Source organism: Diadema setosum, chromosome 9, assembly GCF_964275005.1.
Source record: "Diadema setosum chromosome 9, eeDiaSeto1, whole genome shotgun sequence".
NCBI classification, from domain to species: Eukaryota; Metazoa; Echinodermata; class Echinoidea; order Diadematoida; family Diadematidae; genus Diadema; species Diadema setosum.
In genome coordinates, this window is record NC_092693.1 from 25,591,795 (window position 1) to 25,610,814 (window position 19,020).

Consider the following 19,020-nt stretch of genomic DNA (forward strand, 5'->3'; position numbering starts at 1 on the left):
TGGCAGAATGTGGTTAGAGGTCTGGGTTTGGTCATGGGATGGAGACAGAAGTTGGGAGATGGGCTTAGCAATGGATTGAGTGTTACATGGAAACTGGGTATCTTGTTATCAGAAAGTGGGGTGAGGGTGAAAGTGTGGTGGTCAGGATGTTACATCTCTCACTTGTCCATCTTCAGCTCTCTTTGAATCATCACACTTTGACATACTGCTGGGGTTGATGCGCTTAACTCCATCTTGAAGATGGTGTGTGGTTTAGAGAGGTGCTACACGAGCTTTCGCTTGTATAAATGCGACATGCACATTTCCATGCTCGTTTCTCTGTCTCACATAGCTAACCACACCATATCCTTCCTTTGTTTGCATCAGCAAAATGGTGGAACTGGACATTCTTCACCTTCCCAAAATTCAATGGTTTCATGCATCTCGGGACTTTCATTTCGTCGAGATGTTTCAATTCGCTCAACCAATTCTCCCAAGCTTGTCTCTGCTGATCTGGTATGATCTCATCCCAGGTAAGCTTCGCCTGGCACAACTGTTGCAGGATGATTTTTGCCCTCATGACGTATGGTGCTACAAATACAAACAGATCAAAGACAGAACTCATTACCGACAAAATGTTATGATGGTAGCCTTTCCATTCATCTCTTTCAGCTTGAATCCTATCTCGTCAGTTTCAGCATCCCATCTTATGCCCAGTGCTCTTTCTGAAGGCAGGTCGTCATACGAAAGATCAAGAGTGTTCAACTGGGGAGACTGGTCCTCTCTCTGAATGGTTTCTAAGACCTTTCTTTGGTTGCTTATCCATTTTGTCAGCTTGAATCCACCCGTTCCCAACATCTCCTTCGCATCATGTGAAAGTTGAATCATCTCTTCTTCTGATGACCTTGAGGTTAAGAAATCTTCAACATAAAAGTCACTGCATACTGCCTCTGTCACATCAGGTGGTACATGACATGCATTATATATGGACCGTCCTTCTCAGAGCAAAGCTCACACAACTAAGGGACGATGTTGCTTCACACACATGGACCTTCATGCGATAGTGAGCAGGACATGCAGTCATATTCCCTTCTGGCCATTAGAGATATCTCAGCATGTCACGGTCTTTGGGCGAGACTCTGACCTGATAAAACATAGCTTCTACATCAGCTATGACTGCAACTTCTTCTTTACGCCACTGTAGAAGAACGCCCACTAGTCTGTTCGTCAAATCTGTTGGGCCCTCTCTTTGACTGAAAGGGTCTTGAACTTCTTGCACTCTGTAATGCTGTGTTGCTGCACACATGTAGAGCATCTGTCTTGACCACCAGAATTCCTTTCTGTCGTACCAAATGCCTTTGTCATTCTTGGCTGTTCTTTCCTTTCCTAAACATAGGTGAGGAACATCTGTATCCAAACCTTTCTCTTGGTTCATTCTGGTACCTTGATAGTCTGCTCACAAACTCTGCTAAATCTTCTAACAGAATGTTTCTATGCTCGTTGTCGCTTATGTGACCCACCTGGTTAATCCATCTCTGCTGGAGCTGTATTGGCAGTTTCCCTGCAAGAAGTCTCATATTTTCAATGCTGTCCATGACTGCTAGCCCTCTTGAGTTCTTAATGTGGCAGCAGTTGACAAACATGGCAAAAGCCCTCAGAGCCTTAGCATCCCCAGGCTTGATGACTTCCCGAGACTTTGCTTTGTTGTGGTGTGCATTCGAGATGTTCACCGTTGCACCATAATCCTCAGCAAGCAACCTGGTAGCCGCCTCATATGCTAGTTGCGGTCGAGTTATGTGAGGGCATTCCTTTTTGAGGTCGTGTGCCTCACCTTTGGTATACTTTAAGAGCAGTTCCAATCTCCTGGCTGGATCCTTCGTTTTCACCTCCACTACATACTTGAAGTTCTGTTGAAATGTCAAGAACTGGAGTGGGTCCCCTCTGAATGTTGTCAAGTCCGATGTGGGCAAACTCTGGGTAGCTGTCAATTGGAATAGCTTATCTACCACTTTCTCCATCACATTGTCATGTTGACTAGGTGTATTTGTGGGGTCATATTGTATGGCTGGGCCATTCTTCATCTCACTTGATTTCGATGTGGCATCCTGATTCACACAAGATGTAGGATGGGCAACAGATTCACTCACCGCTGACTTGCTGTTGCCACTTTGCTGTTATAATGATTTCATTTGTCTTTCCATCCTGCTTCGGTGTCATCATCCTATCATCCTTTCCCTGCAGAAGAGCCAACTCAGCCTTCAATTTAAGTCCTGTTTGCTGTTGGTTGAGTTTCATTTCCTGTTCCATCAATTCTTGTTTTCTCTTAAGTCTTCTTGCCTTTTCTTGTGCTCTTCTCATCTCCTCTTGCACTTCTTCTAGTTGTAACTGCCTTCTCAATGACATTTTCCTTTCTTCTAACTTCCTGGTCTCTAGGGTCATCAGCTTTACCTTTATTTCCATCTTTCTATAGCTGCTCCCTTCGTTCACTGCCTGTTCTAGTAGTAGATGCTGAGCTAACAGATGAGCATGCATCATCATTTTGTTTGTCATAACTTCTATCATAAACGATATCTTCCTTTCTCAAGTCTGACATAGAAGGGGTAGTGATGCCAAACGTTGCTAGCAGCAGCATCTTCATAATCAGGTGGTTTCATATCATGTATTGCATTTGCTCCTTCAACTGCATCAATTGGATCATCTCGTGGTTCTTTTCTTTCCATCTTATATTATGTAGAACTGTCTAGGAGTGCATCTGAATACCAGTAGTACAGTCTAGTTGAAGTTGATCAATTTCCTATAAAGTCTGAACCCTCTGGTAGCTGGATCTAGGTAGTCTAGACTAGTATAAGGTTACGTCTCGGTACACAGGACCACTCTGCTGGTGAGGTGGAAAGCATGAGCCTCATTCTAACCTCCATCATCATCATGAATGACAGAAAAGTCAACTATTGTACTGGACTTCTTCCTTGATCAATTCAGTTCTGATTCTTTATCTGTTGTAGATATTATTGTCTTTATTGAACAGATATTCCTATGGTTCTCAGCTGTACTTATACTGTAGATACTCTATGTAGTAGGGTCTTCTGTACACATGCCATCATCACTCAGTTCTGTCAGTTCACCAACGTTATCGATGTGGTTGACTGGTGCTGCCGATCACATTCAATCACCGCAGTTCATATTTCACGATGCGTGCCATTCCTCAACGTATAATATTAACAGTCATTCTACTCTTTGCATTTTTTTAAAACTAGATTGAGATATCTCCCAATTTTCATCAAAAAAAAAAATATGTACATGAATATGAGTTATGAGAACAAAATTAAGCCATGCTCTTTAATCATTAATCACAGCTGTTTAAATTACATGTACATGTGCTCAACTCAACATAACTGCTGCCATTGAGTTATGGAATTACAAATCAATTTGCCCAGTCATAATATTTATTTGTTTCTTTTTTTTCTCTCTCTTTTTAGAGATTAAAAAAATATCAACATGACGTAAAAATGAATCTATGAAGAGAGATTAAATATGTTTTGTTGCAAACCAATGCTTGTGCTTTGTTTGCGTTTTCTTTACCTGTCAATTTTGTAATATTGTCGAGCATATACGTACGTGTAATTAACAGTGTACAAATCATACAGGTCTTGTGTCGAAGAGCAGTCACGAGACGAAAAAGAAATTCTGTATAAAAATGAATGAATTTACACAAAAAATAAACAAGAGACCCGCGGGTCTAGCGCTCACCTGAGTATCGCAAGTTCACCTTTCACGCAGCCACTAATCTAAATTATTCACAGCTCTACCAAAATTTGACCAGGCATTCTCAAGTAGAAGATGAAACTGTACAATAAGGGCCCAAATTTTTAAAGATTCCTTAATTTGGGGGGATTGGGGCTCTCTGGGTGGGGCATGGTGCCCATTTTTGTAAATTGAGATCCTGACCCCCTAGGGATGCTACCTGCCAAGTTTGACGAAAATACATCATAAGGTTTTCAGGAAGAAGATGAAAATGTACAATTCAGGTCCCCATTTGGACCTTCCCAACCACCCCCCCCCCTGCCCCCAAGAGGGGCACCCCTTGATCTCCTATGAACAAACTTGAAAATACAGTCATTAATGTACTCACTCATAGTCTTATCTTACCCCTATAACTTCTGATTCTAGAGTAGTTTTTAAGGATTCCTTCATTTTGGGGGTTTGGGGCCCCCTGGGGGCCCCCTGGGTGGGGTATGGTGCCCATTTTAAGAAATTGAGATCCTAACCCCCTAGGGATGCTACCTGCCAATCTAGTTTGGTGAAAATGGGTCATGGTGTTCTCAAGAAGAAGATAAAAATGTACAATTTAGGCCCCATTAGGACCCCTCCTCACCCCCCTCCCCTGGGTCCCAAGGGGGCACCCCTGATTCTGCCATGAACAAACTTGAAACTGCAGTCATCAATGTACAAACTCATAGTATTAACTTAGCTGTATCACTTCTGGTTCTGGAGAAGAAGATTTTTACAGATTCCTTAATTTTGGGGCGTTTGGGCCCCCTGGGGCCCCCTGGATGGGGCATGGTGCCCATTTTAACAAATTGAGTTCCTAACCCCCTAGGGATGCTACCTGCCAAGTTTGGTGAAAATGGGTCATGGGGTTCTCAAGAAGAAGATGAAAATGTACAATTTAGGCTCCATTAGAACCCTTCCCCACCCCCTCCCCTGGGTCCCAAGGGGGGCACCCCTGATTTTGCCATGAACAAACTTGAAACTACAGTCATCAATGTACTAACTCATAGTATTAACTTAGCTCTATCACTTCTGCTTCTAGAGAAGAATATTTTTACAGATTCCTTAATTTTGGGGGGTTTGGGCCCCCCTGGGGGCCCCCTGGGTGGGGCATGGTGCCCATTTTAACAAATTGAGTTCTTAACCCCCTAGGGATGCTACCTGCCAAGTTTGATGAATATCAGTCTTGAGGTTTTCAAGAAGAAGATGAAAATGTAAAAAGTTTACGCACGACTGACGCCGGACGAAGGGCAATCGCAATAGCTCACTTGAGCCTTTGGCTCAGATGAGCTAAAAAACTGTGAGGGGAGAGGTTACAAGCACTTCACACTCTTCCTGAATCTTTACCATCCAGGTCCCTATTCAAATTGTCCAGGTCTTGTGTCGAAGAGCAGCCACGCGACAAAAACAGAATTCTATATAAAAATGAATGAATTTATACAAAACAAAGTACAAGCACTTCCCCACTTCCTGAATCTTCACCATTCTGGTTCCTACTCTGATCCTCCATATATTGTCCTGATCCGTGGATTTTAAATTGTCCAGAATTGTCCAAAGAAAAGAAAAAAAAGTCCAAAATGAGTAAAAAAAAAACAACACCTTTTTTGTCTGAAATGTATGTTCACGTTTGTTCATTTCTCTTCAGTCAAAAGACTTGGTGGTTTGCTGATGCGACCGCTTCTTGTTTTGAAGTATGATGGTGTGCTGCCCTGTGCAGGTGGGGGCTAATCAGGTTGCTGCTGGGGGCGCCTGGAAGCGATGTCTGGTGACCTCGGAGCCTGCATAGCCGAGTGCCGGAGCGGCATGGTAGATTTCTGCATCTTTGCTGACAGAGAGGAAGACACATTTCCTCCATGTGGCTGTCGATAGTGTCACATATCAGACTTAGTACAACTCATGAGTATGAAACAAACCTCTTCTTGACAGGTTGCAGACTAGGCTGCATCTTCAGGTTTCTGAAGATGTGCATTGGCATAATTGTCACATATCAGACTTAGTACAACTCGTGTGTCGTTGCATGTACAATTTTTTATTGTCGGGTCCGGATGACGTCATACACTAAGGGGCGATATCTTACATCTCCCTTTTTCCTTTTTTTTTTTTTTTTCAAAACAAAATAAAGAAATAAAATCTTCAAAACTTTCCAAACGTTAATTTCTCAAATTGAAGGGAAAAAATTTTGTTGTTTTGCAAAATACAACACTCATACTGTTTATTTCAAAATATGAATGTTTGTTGTTCTGGAAACAAAAGGAACAATTCACACTAAACTTTCCGTGTGTGAAAATTATCCATTCGTTTTTTGTTTTTTTTTTAAACACAATCACTGGTTGTGAATTGTGATAGTTTATGATATATCACAAATTCAAAAAGGAAATAACGTGTTGCCATCACAATAATGCAACAGGTAAACAAATACACGTATTCAAAAGGCAAAAGGGACTATGTCAAATTTTAGCAGTCCCTAAATGTTTTGTTCTTTTTTTTTGATAAATTCTTTATAACCAAAAAAGGTTGTATGCAAAAAAAAAAATATATATATATCATCATATGAGGTAACAAACAAAACAAAACATGAATTAATCACGATACTGGAAACAAAAAAAAAAAAAAATTGACATGTGGAATCCAAATTATGGAAATCTGAGTTCTTTCAAATTCAAATATTGATTGTTTCAGTCCGTAAGACGTTGCTCATGTAATCCAAACAGTTCATTCCATGTCCAAGGGGATCACATGGGTTGTAAAAATGACAGCTCTCTTAGTATTATATAAAAAAGGAATAATTAAAAAAAAAAATCTTCCAAAAGTCCTGTGTTAAAATAATGCATGACAGAAAAAAAAAAACAATTCTGAATCGACCAAAAGGGTGAGCTTTATAATAAAGTGTTCAAAAACAAAAGTTCAGTTATCCTTTTCCGTTGTCATTTTCGTTTCAATTTTTTAGTTTTTTCTTTCTTTTTTTTTTTCTTTTTTTTTGTGTGTCCTGGTTTATGTTATAAGTTTAAATGGTCCAGTTTCTTAATGGTTCGGCCACTCCTGGTCGTGTACTGCGGTGCCGGTGACCTAGTTGATTCCGCTGATCTGCATACTCCCTCAGGGGGCCTCGGGCTGCTCGGCACACTTGCAGCTGTAGAGGTAGCTGGTGGTCTCCCTCTTCCTGGATTAGGAGCTGGCGGAGTGACAGCTGCTGGTTCTGGACCCTGGTGTTTCATTTGGGACCATGACTCAGAGATGACGAGCGACTCACGGGTCCCTCCGCGATTAGCCTCATGGGTGGCTGGCCTTATGTGCTTGCGATTCCTCCTGTATTTGCGACCACGATGATTCAGCACATAGGAGCGAGGGGAGCGATGGTGTTCTTCGATGGTGGCTGGTATCCATCTCTTGGTTCCTGGGAGCGGTGCCATCCGGACTGCATCACCAGGCTTCAATGCAGGGAGGTTTTGGCCTGCCTTTTTGTTGTGATAGTAGGCCTGCCTTGACTTTTAGCATTGAGTCGTTGTTTGACTTCCTCAGGCTGGTAGAGCTTGGGACTCAGCAGTTGCCTTGTTGCTGGAAGTTTGTTCCGGGGCCTTCGCCCCATGGATAGCTGGGCAGGTGAGAGGTTGCAGCTTGCCATGGGTGTCGTGCGATAATCCAGCAATGCCAGATTCTTGTCCTTGCACTTCTTCCACAGTAGCTTGACTGTCTGCACACCTCGCTCAGCCTCACCATTCGACTGGGGGTGATGTGGGGAGGAGGTCCGATGCGTTGTTCCCCACTCTTTGCAGAATGCCTCAAATTCTGCGGAGACATATTGTGGTCCATTATCCGTTCGAAGGATTTGTGGTATGCCGTGTCGACTGAACTGCTCTTTGAGTGCTTGGATGACTGCATTACTTCTTGTCATGCCGTCAATCCCTCGTTTGAGGCGAGACCCCAACTTCCACGAAGAAAGTGGGGTGCTATACCTCGTTAAAGATTCTTCGTTTGGGAGTTGGGAGTCGAAGTATTTGTCCACTGCAAATAAACTTTCTGCTCAGGCGTGACAAACCTGGAGGCCAAGCCAGGGTTTGATGACTCCAGCAGCTGTCATATTATGTAAGAGCATGATAAGGATATCTGCCTGTGGCACACCATTCAAAGTGAACTCAATTTTCTCTATCCTTTCTAAAGTTTTCAATTTTATATTCTATTGAGAAATTCTATGGTCATCCATTTTACATTTCGAACGAAAAAAATTGACCCGTAAATAACGAAAATACAGGAATAGGAAGGAGAGCATTGCCAGTTTGCCGATGCTGCTCACTTTCGGGGATAAAGTACAAGCCGTGGATGAGTTGGGGAGGTGGGGTGCAGTACAGGCATGCTCTGTCTGCATACACTGAATGTCTACACTCACACACACACACACACACGTACACACACACGCACCATGGAGCTACAGTTAGAAACAGGTGTTTTATATCTTTGGTTTTTAAGTCATTGATTGCCAAGATATACACTGGCATTATTTACGGGGGTGTAGCCTCTTCAAACGAGAGATTTGCGTCATGTTGTAGCGAGTTCGTTCACCTCGATATACTTTGAGTAGTAGTCGATAGTAAGCACATAGTGCGATCTTTCCCACTCAAACAGATCGATGCCACTTCTTGCCAGGGTAAGTCAGGGTGAGGAGTTGGGTGCATCGGTTCAGTGTGTTGTGCTTTCTGATGAGTGTTGCAGTCTGAGCAGTCTCCTATCATCTCTTCGATGTGTTGATTCATCGCTGGCCAGTATAATGCTTCTCTGGCCCTTTGTTTCGACTTGACAATGCCGAGATGTGAGACATGTATGGTCTCCAGTAGTTCTCGTCTCATGGATGGGGGTATGACAATGCGCATACCCTTGTAGACCACGCCATCTAGCACTGAGAGTTCATCACGTATTGTCCAATACTCGCGTATGGAGTGTGGCACTTCTTGTTTTGTGTCTGGCCACCCGCTTTTGATCATGCTGTGCAGCTCATTGAGCTCCATGGCGGTGTGTGTCTGGAATTGCACGTATCTCTCCTGGGACACTGCAATGTGGTCAAGCATGTTTACAACCACCGGCTCCATGTCAGGATTGCTGTCAGGTAGGTTGGCTCTGCTGAGGGCATCCCCAATGGGTATTTCCTTGCCGGGTTTGTACATCACATTCAGGTCATACGGTTGGAGTCTGAGGAGCATACTCTGCAGACGCATCGGGGCCGACAGCAATGATTTGCGGAAGATTGCCTGGAGCGGCTTGTGGTCAGATTCTACATGCACCGTCCTTCCAAAGACATAGTGGTGGAATTTTCGGCAGGAGTGTACAATGGCCAACATTTCTTTCTCGATTTGTGCGTAGCGCATTTCAGTCTCTGTAAGAGCCCTTGATGTGAAGGCTACTGGGCGTCCTTCTTGTAGTAGTACACCTCCTAGAGCATATCTGCTTGCATCACACTGTATAACCACATCTTTCTTGTCATCGTAGAAGGCTAGTACTGGTGCTGTTGTGCACAAGTCCTTGAGTTTGTCGAAGCTCTTCTGCTGGGCTGGACCCCACTGGAACTGTGCATCTTTGGTGGTCAAAGCTCTGAGTGGCTGATCTATGGTGCTCAGGTCTGGAATGAACTTGGACAGGTATTGTACAAGTCCAAGAAACTGCTGGACAGCCTGCTTAGATGTGGGTGCTGGCATTTCTCTTACAGCTCGGACCTTCTCGGGATCGGGTTTCAACCCTGCTGAGGAGATAAGATGTCCAACGTACTTGACCTCTGGTTGCCTGATTTTGCACTTCTTCAAGTTCAGCTTCAGATTGTACTTTTTTGCTTTCTGTGCAACTTTGTTCAAGATCTCATCATGGTGCTTCATGTCTTTCCCTGCAATTAGAATATCGTCCATGACTGCACGGGCCCCTGGTATTCCTTCCAGCATTTCATCCATGACTCGCTGGAATATTTCCGGGGCACTCTTGATGCCGAAGGGGAGTCTCAGCCATCGGTATCTCCCTTGTGGTGTGTTAAATGTTGTCAGCAAACTCGATTCATAGTCCAGTTTGATCTGCAGGAACCCACTCTTGGCATCAATCACCGAGAATATTTTTGCATCTGGCATTGATGCAATCACTTCCTCCACTGTGGGTATGGGGTAATGTTCGTGGCGGATTGCCTTGTTGAGGTCTTTGGGATCAATGCAGATACTGACTTTGCCATTCTTTACGACTGTGACCATTGAGTTGACCCAGTCTGTTGGTTCGTTGACTTTAGTTATGTGCCCATTTTCCTCCATTTCTTTCAGCTTGTCTTTGATTTTTGATGCTAGGGCTTGTGGTTGCCGTCTTGGAGCATGAACAACTGGCTGTATCGTTGGGTCAATTTTCAGAGAGTATGTTCCTGGCAGTGTTCCTGTGTTTAGTTTCAGCTCGGGATAGTCCTCGATGTTGTGTAGCCGCTGAATCAGATCGAGTCTGGCACTATCTGAGCCTGAGAGGAGTATTGGCTTCTCATCTGCTCTGACTACATGAAACTGCACCTCTACTGAGCGGTCTTTGTATTTTGTAGCTAGCTTTACACTGCCTTCCAATTGGAGAGTATGGTTTGAGTATGAAACAAACCTCTTCTTGACAGGTTGCAGACTAGGCTGCATCTTCAGGTTTCTGAAGATGTGCATTGGCATAATTGTCACATATCAGTCTTAGTACAACTAGTGTGTCGTTGCATGTACGATTTTTTATTGTCAGGTCCGGATGACGTCATACACTATGGGGCGATATCTTACAGATAGGGCTTGTTTGCTGCTTCCGTGGCCAGCCTGAGGTCTCTTCTGTTCCTTCGATACTGCTTTCCTTCATGCTCCATGACATAAGATTTAGGCATGTCGTGGTGCTTTACAATAGTTCCAGGGAGCCACTGCCAAGAACCTGGAAATGGCGCGATCCTCACTGGGTCCCCCAGGTGCAGAGGTGGCAGACTGGTGTTACATCCCGCTTTCGCGTTGTAGTAAAATTCACGTGCTGTGTTTAGCCCTTTCCATGCTCTGCTTCACATCAAGTGAATTGCCATGTGGTTCTAGCACAACCTTGGGAGTTGGCAGAAGGTTGCATGGTCTCCTTCCCATCAAAAGCTGTGCTGGCGATTGATTGCAGCTAGCGAGTGGCAATGCCTGGTAGTCCAGGAGAGCTAGTTGTTTGTCGTCACATTTTCTCTACAACCTTTTCACAGTCTGTACTGCCCGTTCTGTTTCGCCATTAGACTGTGGATAGCATGGTGATGAGGTGATGTGTTCGATTTGGTAGGTGGAACAAAATTGCTCTTGGGAGCTGTATCGAGGGTCATTGTCTGTCCACAGCTTCATAGGTTATCCACGACGGGCAAATTGTGCTTTGTGTCTTTCTATGACAGCTGTGCTAGTGGGACTTGAGATGCATGTATCTGGGCAAGTATGTTGCTTTTCATGCTTGGTGGCACGACAATTCTCATGCCCTTGTAGATAACGCTATTTACCACCGCCAACTCGTCTCTGCCACTCTAAAAGTCCTGTATGGCATGCGGTGTTTCCTGTTTGGTGTCTGGCCACCCCTTTTGTATCACTGAGCATAGCTCATTCAGCTCATTTGCTGTGCACTGTTGGAACTGTATGTACCGTCCCCATCTTTCTGAGGACAATGCGGATATGCTCAGTCATATTCACCGGTGGGGGGGGGGGGGGTTTTGGTTCCATGTCAGGGAGATTGGCACTGCTGAGAGCATTGCCCATGGGGATATCCTTGCCAGGTTTGTACTGCACATCTAGACTGTATGCATATGGCCTCAACATCATTTTGTAGTCTCAGTGGTGCAACCAGCAGTGGTTTGTTGAATATTGTTTGTGGTCTGTATGCACAACCACATTCCTTCCAAGAATGTAATAATGAAACTTCTTGCAGGAATGGAGTATGGCCAGCATCTCCTTTTCTATTTGTGCATAGTGGGTCTATGTGGGTGTCACTGCTCTAGAGGTGTATGCAGTGGGCTGTCCTTCCTGCAGTAGGACACCTTTGACAGCATAGCTACTTGCATCACATTGTATTGTCAGCTGTTTGTTACCGTCATATAATGCAAGGACTACTGGTGCTTCGGTGCAAATTTTCTTCAGTCTCCGAAAGCCATTCTCCTGCCTTTTGACTCCAATGGAAGGCAACATCCTTCTTGGTGAGCTCTCTTAGGGGTCATCTACTTCACTGAGATTTTCAATGAATTTGGCCAGGTACTGCACGAACACAAGAAAGCGTTTCATGTCCTCTTCGTTATCTGGCCGTGCATCTCCTCCACTGCTTTGATTTTGTCAGGATCTGGAGCAAGCCCTTTGTCTGTGATCAGGTGTCCCACATACTTTACTCATTTGCGGATTTGACACTTGTCAAAATTCAACGTGAGATTCCACTCTGTGGCATGTCGGACTACTTTGTCTAGGATCATCATGTGTCTTTACATCATCCATCATGGCTCTAGCTCTGTCATTGTCACTCAGCATCTCGTCCATTACCGGTATGCGCTGAAAGACTTCCGCCGCACACTTCATGCCAAACGGCAGGCGGAGCCATCGATACCTTCCAACCGGCGTGTTGAAAGTAGTAAGCAGGCTCGACTCATAGTCAATCTTTATCTGCAAGAATCCTGACTTTGCATCTATAACTGAGAACACAGTTGTGCCAGCCATGTCTGCTACTATCTCCTCAACAGTAGGGATTCTGTAGTGTTCTCTACGGACTGCTCAATTCAGGTCCTTGGGATCCAGACAGATCCGGATTTTGTCACCTTTGACCACGGCCACCACTGAGTTGACCCCAATCCATGGGTTCTGTCACCTTGGTTATGTGTCCTTCTTCCTTCATTTCATTTAGCTTCAGGAGTACTTTCTTTGCCAATGCTTTGGGTCGTCTGCGTGGTGCGTGTATTACTGGCTTGACTGTCAGGTCAATTTTAATGGAGCATGTGCCCAGTAGGCAGCCAGTCAGTTGTCTCAGCTCTGGGTACTCGTCAGTGCTGTATAGACGGCTGATCAGTTGCAACTGTGTGTTAGCCTCCCCTGAAAGCAAAACTGGCTTGTTTTTTGCTTCAACAATATAATCAATGCAACAGTCCTTGTTTTACACTTAGTAGCAAAACAGTTTAAATAATTTTACAGAGAGTGAAGAGGTTATTGGTAGTTGAATTTTGACACGATGTGGTTTTGTTTCTAATAGTGTACTCTCAACATAAAAACATTATAGGGTAAACCTATAACTATGTTTTAAAGGGAACCATACCTTCATAAGAAATTAAAATTCTTATTGGGTTTCTGCCCTTGTTCTTGGATCTGAAGTAAATAAATTGATGATTCCCTTTGCTGTAAGAGCCAGCTCCTTGTACAAAGCCAAAGTTGCAGAAGGACTTTGAAACTCAGAATGAAGTCCAAGTTGAACAATATCTCTCCTGCATTGGGCTGCATAATGTCCATTCTAGATTATGCACTTGCGTGCCAATTGATGGATTGTGCCTGTAGCTTCCTTTGAATTTTGGAATGGTGTGTGCCCTTTTCTGTCTTGCAAATCTATCAAAACCTCTTTCTCATTCTCTGTCATGCTTCCATCAAGTGCCAATTTCACAGCTGAACGGTCTGCATCGCACAGATACATCATAAAAGAGCTCCAACAAAACATCTGGTGTGACCTGCTCTTTGCCGAATAGCAATACCACCAAAAAAGCAGGTGCCAGCTGTTATGTACACTCGAATAAAGACAAATAACTTGATGAGTTGCGGTGTACTATGATGTGGGTTGTATTTGGTCCAACATGGCGATCGGTCGCCTCCAATATTTGTACAGAAAGGGGTCTACGCCCTCAACGTTAGAAACATTATAGTTTCAAACACAACATATTTTTCCCCCCATTGATTTAAACATTGTTCAAATAAAGTCCAAAAGTTCTCCAAATCAGATGTTATATCAAACTGATAACCACGTGGAATTATTTAATTTTCCACATAACTTAATGAACCAAGATCCTCCAGTAGGATATCCAACAATATTTTGTACGGGGAGATAAATCATGCATTACTGACTATGTGTCCAAAATGTAAACATTAAGTGTTCATTCGGTTTTTAGGAGTCCAATATGACTGTTTCAATGATAATAGTCTCGGAGATATCTCGGTTGTCTGCATACGTGCTGAGAACGGCTTACGTTCAGGGGCTGGCGTTCTTCGCGATCTGGTTGAGTGCTTGGAACGCCGAGTGGAAACGAGGTTTCGTCATCGGCGCACTCGTAGTCATTCCCAGGTCGATTCGAAGGACATAAGCATCTTGCGTTCCACGTGGTCCCGTCTTCGAGTTGGAACGCACTGTTGCCGAGTCGTTTGGCGATTCGCTTTGGGGGTGACAAAGCTGACGCTAGTTTGTGCTTTCTGTTAGGGCGTTGTATGCGTACCCAGTCTCCGACTGCTAATCGTGATGGCTTAGCGTGTCGTCGCTTGTCTGTGTATGACTTTGTTTTCGCTTGCTGATGTGCGATTTCTTCCGCTTTTGTTTTGACGGCCTCGCTAGGGGGCGGAGAAGGTTGAATGACGTTCAGCAGCATGCGAAGTTTGCGCCCTATCATCAATTCAGCTGGTGTTCTGCCGGTCAGTGCATGTGGTGTCGACCGGTAGGCGCGGAGTAGGATGTGGATTGCCGACTCGAATGTCTTTTCCTTCCGACAGGCTCGCTTTCAGGCTGTCCTCTATGACCCTGTTGAAGCGTTCCACACCCCCATTTGACTGTGGGTTGTACCGCGCTGTGAGGTTGTGCTGGATTCAAATTGTGGTCCGTTGTCTGTCGTAATGCTTTTGGGCAATCCCCACTTTGTGAACAGCGTGTCGAGGATGTTGGTGACCGATTGTGTCGTGATCGAACTTGTTGCCGCGATTTCGGGCCATTTGCTATGCAAGTCCTGAACAACGACGAGAAAATGCTGATTCTGTGGCGCTGCTGCGACTTCTCCAAAAATGTCAACTTGCAACGCTTCCCACGGTTGTTGGGGCCAGGGGGTAGGCTGTAGTGGAGCAGGACGCGAATTGCCTGCTTTCTCGCTGATAGTGCAACTTTCACAATGTTTCACATGCTGTTCAACTCGCTGGTCAATACCGGGCCACCAAATGCATTCTCTGCACTTCTGTTTCATTTTCACTATGCCCGGATGGCCTGCATGTGCGAGTTCTAACACGCGTTGTTGCAGCGATGCTGGTATCACCACGCGTGTGCCTCGAGCGATCGCGTATTCGTCGAAAACCGCGAGCTCTTCGCAAATGCAATGATATGGTACCATCTCCTCAGAGATTGCCGTCGGCCAGCCTGCTGTGATGTACTCTCTCACGCGTTGGAGTACAGCGTCGTTCTGCGATTCTGAGCTCACTGCGAGTGACGAGTTTCGCTGCGTTTGACATGACCGCGTTAACGTACTCTTCGGTTTCGCGTGAAGGCTTTTCCGCGTTATCGCTATCTGCGGTCCGTGTGCGACTGAGCATATCCGCAACGTGGTTATGCGATCCTGCGAGATATTCCACATCAAAATTGTATTGGTGGAGTCGATCTGACAACCGGTATATGCGCAATGGCTTGTGACCTGAACCTGAAGTTGCGAGCAGTGTCGTCAGTGCCTGATGATCTGTGCGGAGAGTGAATTTGCGTCCAAACACGTAATTGTGCCAGTGCTCACGTGTGAAAATGCAGGCGTGTGCTTCGCGTTCTCTGGTAGAGTACTTCCTCTCCGTGTCTGTTAGCGTATACGACGCGAACGCGACTGGTTGCTCTGAACCGTTGATTTCCTGCGACAAAACTGCTCCGACTGCTCTATTAGAAGCGTCCGTAGTCACGAATGTAGTTGCGTTAGGATCGAAATGCGTGAGAATTTGGGGAGAGACGATCTTCCGCTTTAGCTCACTGAATGCGCTCTCATGTACTGCATTCCACTCCCATGGCGTGTCTTTCCGAAGAAGCTTGTGGAGTGGTTCAGCTGTTTCGGCATAGCGAGGAACAAATTTCAAGTAGAAGTTTGTTGTGCCCAGGAAGGACGCGAGTTCTTTCACGTTCGTTGGCGTTGGCAGGAGTTGGATTGCGGCTGCGTTGTCCTGAGTTGGCATCACGCCCTCTGCTGTCACGCGATAGCCCATGAAGTCAATCTCTGATGCTGCGAATTTGCATTTCTCCTCGTTGAGGGTGAATCGATGCTTTGCGAGACGCGACAAGACTTTGTGAAGGCGGCGGTCGTGCTCTTCTGTGGTTGCACCACAGACGACTACGTCATCGAGAAGATTGAGCACTCCCGGTATGCCCGATAACACAGAAGATACGATTTTCTGGAAGGCACTCGGGGCTGAGCTAAGTCCATACGGCATACTGCGGTATTGAAATACGCCCTCATGTGTCATGAATGCGGTCAAGTGGCGGCTCTCCGGCGCTAGCGGCACCTGTAGATAGCTGCGACGCATGTCCAGCTTAGTGAAGATTCCGGCTCCGTGGAAAGAGGCAGACAGCTCGTTGATTGTGGGGAGGGGGTACTTGTCCGGTATGATAGCCTTGTTTACTTCTTTAAGGTCTATGCACAATCTCAACTCCCCGTTCTTGCGACGCACTATGACCAGATTCGAGACCCAAGGGGATGAGTCGATTCTCTCAATGATACCGTCTGCTTCGAGACGGCGAAGTTCTGTCGAGACTTCTTATCGGACCGAAAACGGGAGGCATCGTAGCGGTTGAGCTTTTGGCGCAATTGAAGGGTCTACTCTAGGGGCATGACAATATCCTAGGCATTCACCAAATCCGTCGAACAGAGTAGGATACTGCGCTTTAATGTCCGACTCAACTAGGTGTATGTGCGCTCCTGTAGAGTCTTGCAGTCGGAAGCCAAGAGCGTCAAATAAGTCCACGCCCATGAGGCTTTTCCCTTTTGTGACATAGAATGTGAACGAATCTAACGTGACATCCTTGTATGCAACGGGAACTGTGACCATTCCAAGGACAGGTATCGTGGAATGACCGTATGCGAGAAGTCGACCTATAGCAGGCGTGAGCGGATGATTTGCGAATAGCGTGGTGTACAGGTCTGCGCTCAAAATGGATACTTTAGCCCCTACGTGGATGAGTACAGAGACAGAATGGCCTGCAATGTCTAGTTCGCACTGTTTGAAATTGCCGACCTGCGGTGGGTTGGTCCGCGTATCACCAATAGTGAAGACCTTGGATGGCTCGTCATATTCAGTTTCATCCAATTGGCGAACTGGTGCTTGCTTCTTTTGACGCTTGGATCTGCAAACGCTTGCGAAATGGTGCAGTTTTTTACAACTGTCACACGTTTTCCCAAAGGCAGGGCATGATCGCGGTTGGTGAAAATGACCACAGTTACCACACTGTTTGCTAGGCTGCTTCGACTGGCGAGGTTTTCTCTGAACCCCTTGCACTTGTGACGTTGGATCACTATGGGAGGTTTGACTGTGGGTCGCTACGGGAGGTGCATTAGCGTGCGTTTTCAAAACCTTGCAAAAAGCATCGTTCATGGCTGCTTCGACTTGTATTGCTAGGTCTAGTGCACGTTTCAACTCTAGTTTGTCATCTTCCATTAGGAGACATTCTCGAATTCTAGGATTTGCTGTTTTTTCGCTTAATTGGTCTCGTACGAGTTCGTCGCAAAAACTCTCGAAATTACATGTTGACACAAGGTCGGTAAGAGCTGCTACGAATTGCTTGACAGGTTCGCCATGGCCCTGAGATCGTTGTCGGAATCTATAAAGTTCGATAAGGACACTCTTTCGCGGCTCAAAATACTGTTTGAGGGCTTTTACTGCATCGTTATATGTGTCAGCGGCGGAAAACTGGGCGAAGATGCGTTGACCCTCGGTGCCGAGGCAGTGGATGAGGATAGCGCGGCTACGCGCATCACTTACCGACGTACCGTCTAAGCCGCTCGCGATAAGGTAGGTCCGGAAGCTGGAAAACCACCGCTCCCAGGAAATCGGTGGGTCACCGGGACTACCAAGAAATGGTGGCGGAGCTGCAAGATGAATGCTGTCCATCTTCGTCGCCAGATGTTATGTACACTCGAATAAAGACAAATAACTTGAGTTGCGGTATACTATGATGTGGGTTGTATTTGGTCCAATGTGGCGATCGGTCGCCTTCAATATTTGTACAGAAAGGGGTCTACGCCCTCAACGTTAGAAACATTATAGTTTCAAACACAACACCAGCTTCATAGAAAACACTTTGTGTTCCAGATCCTACCAACCACCTTCCACTTCTCATTGCCTAATTCAGGACATCATGCAGGAATTCTGACACCATCCTCATTGTCACAGGGGACTTTCCTCTGAATGTGGGGAACGAAAGTCCTCCCTGCGACTGGGATCTTTTCTATAGTCAAAGGTTGACTTTCTCTAAATGCAGCAGATTGTTAGCAGACCATTCACTCATTCAACTCTTTCGACTTGTGCAACTACAGTGCCTCGAAAGAAGTAGCCAATCACACAGTGTTCTTACAATATAACAATCAGTAAGATTTATTATCTGGTCTCAAATTGTGGTCGTTTACAATAATAACATATTACAAACTTGAATACAGATATCCAATTCCACTTGATCGTGAGCTTGGTTGCTCTGCTCGTTGGTTTATTCTAGAAGCTCCCGTGCTTGGTTGCTCTAGGTTGTCGACGATGCCCTGCCTGAAGTAGCGGGTCGTCTCCCCTTACTTCTGGTCCTCTCTGGAACCCTAAACGTGGTCCTCGCTGGAACCCTAAACGATGGCTCTCTCCCCGGAACCCTAAACGGTGGCTCTCTCCCTGGAACCCTAAACACCAAAAGTTGTTGGTGTCTACACTCGAATCCTCCTAGATTCTCTGCTGGACGGTCAGGCTGTCCAAGCCGAAATGCAACAATCCCTGAATCACACTGATTCCAATAACACTCTGCTACTCTCTAACTTCGCAATCTCGAAGTAACGTAGCCTGGTCCTGAGTGTTCCGCAAATAATGTGGCATCTGAATTTTATGCCCAAACACTGCATATTTATACCTTTGTTGGACCATAGGTCTCCATGTAAAATTAATTAAATGAAGTGACTTCCGAGAAAGTTTTCACAGAAGTCCTGCCCCCCTTTCTCATTGGTTGGCGTTTTCTGTCTGTCAAAACTTTCCTGAGTATCTCATTTTGCATTGGTCAAGTCCCTGCTTGACGTCATCACTTCCTGTCCACGGAAACCAAAATTCTTTGAAGTGGTCCTGTTTTGACCTAGCTAGAAAC

At 45.4% G+C, this 19,020-nt stretch overlaps 1 protein-coding gene across 1 annotated transcript; it reads right to left on the minus strand.

The window, feature by feature from the left end:
* Positions 1 to 14,354: 14,354 nt before the first annotated feature.
* LOC140233261 (uncharacterized) lies at positions 14,355 to 17,798 on the minus strand. The gene is made up of 3 exons (XM_072313373.1): positions 16,544 to 17,798; positions 15,096 to 16,360; positions 14,355 to 14,537 (listed from the first exon to the last, which is right to left on the minus strand). Exons 1-3 carry the CDS (start codon positions 17,796 to 17,798, stop codon positions 14,355 to 14,357), a joined length of 2,703 nt encoding a protein of 900 aa, XP_072169474.1.
* Positions 17,799 to 19,020: the final 1,222 nt, after the last annotated feature.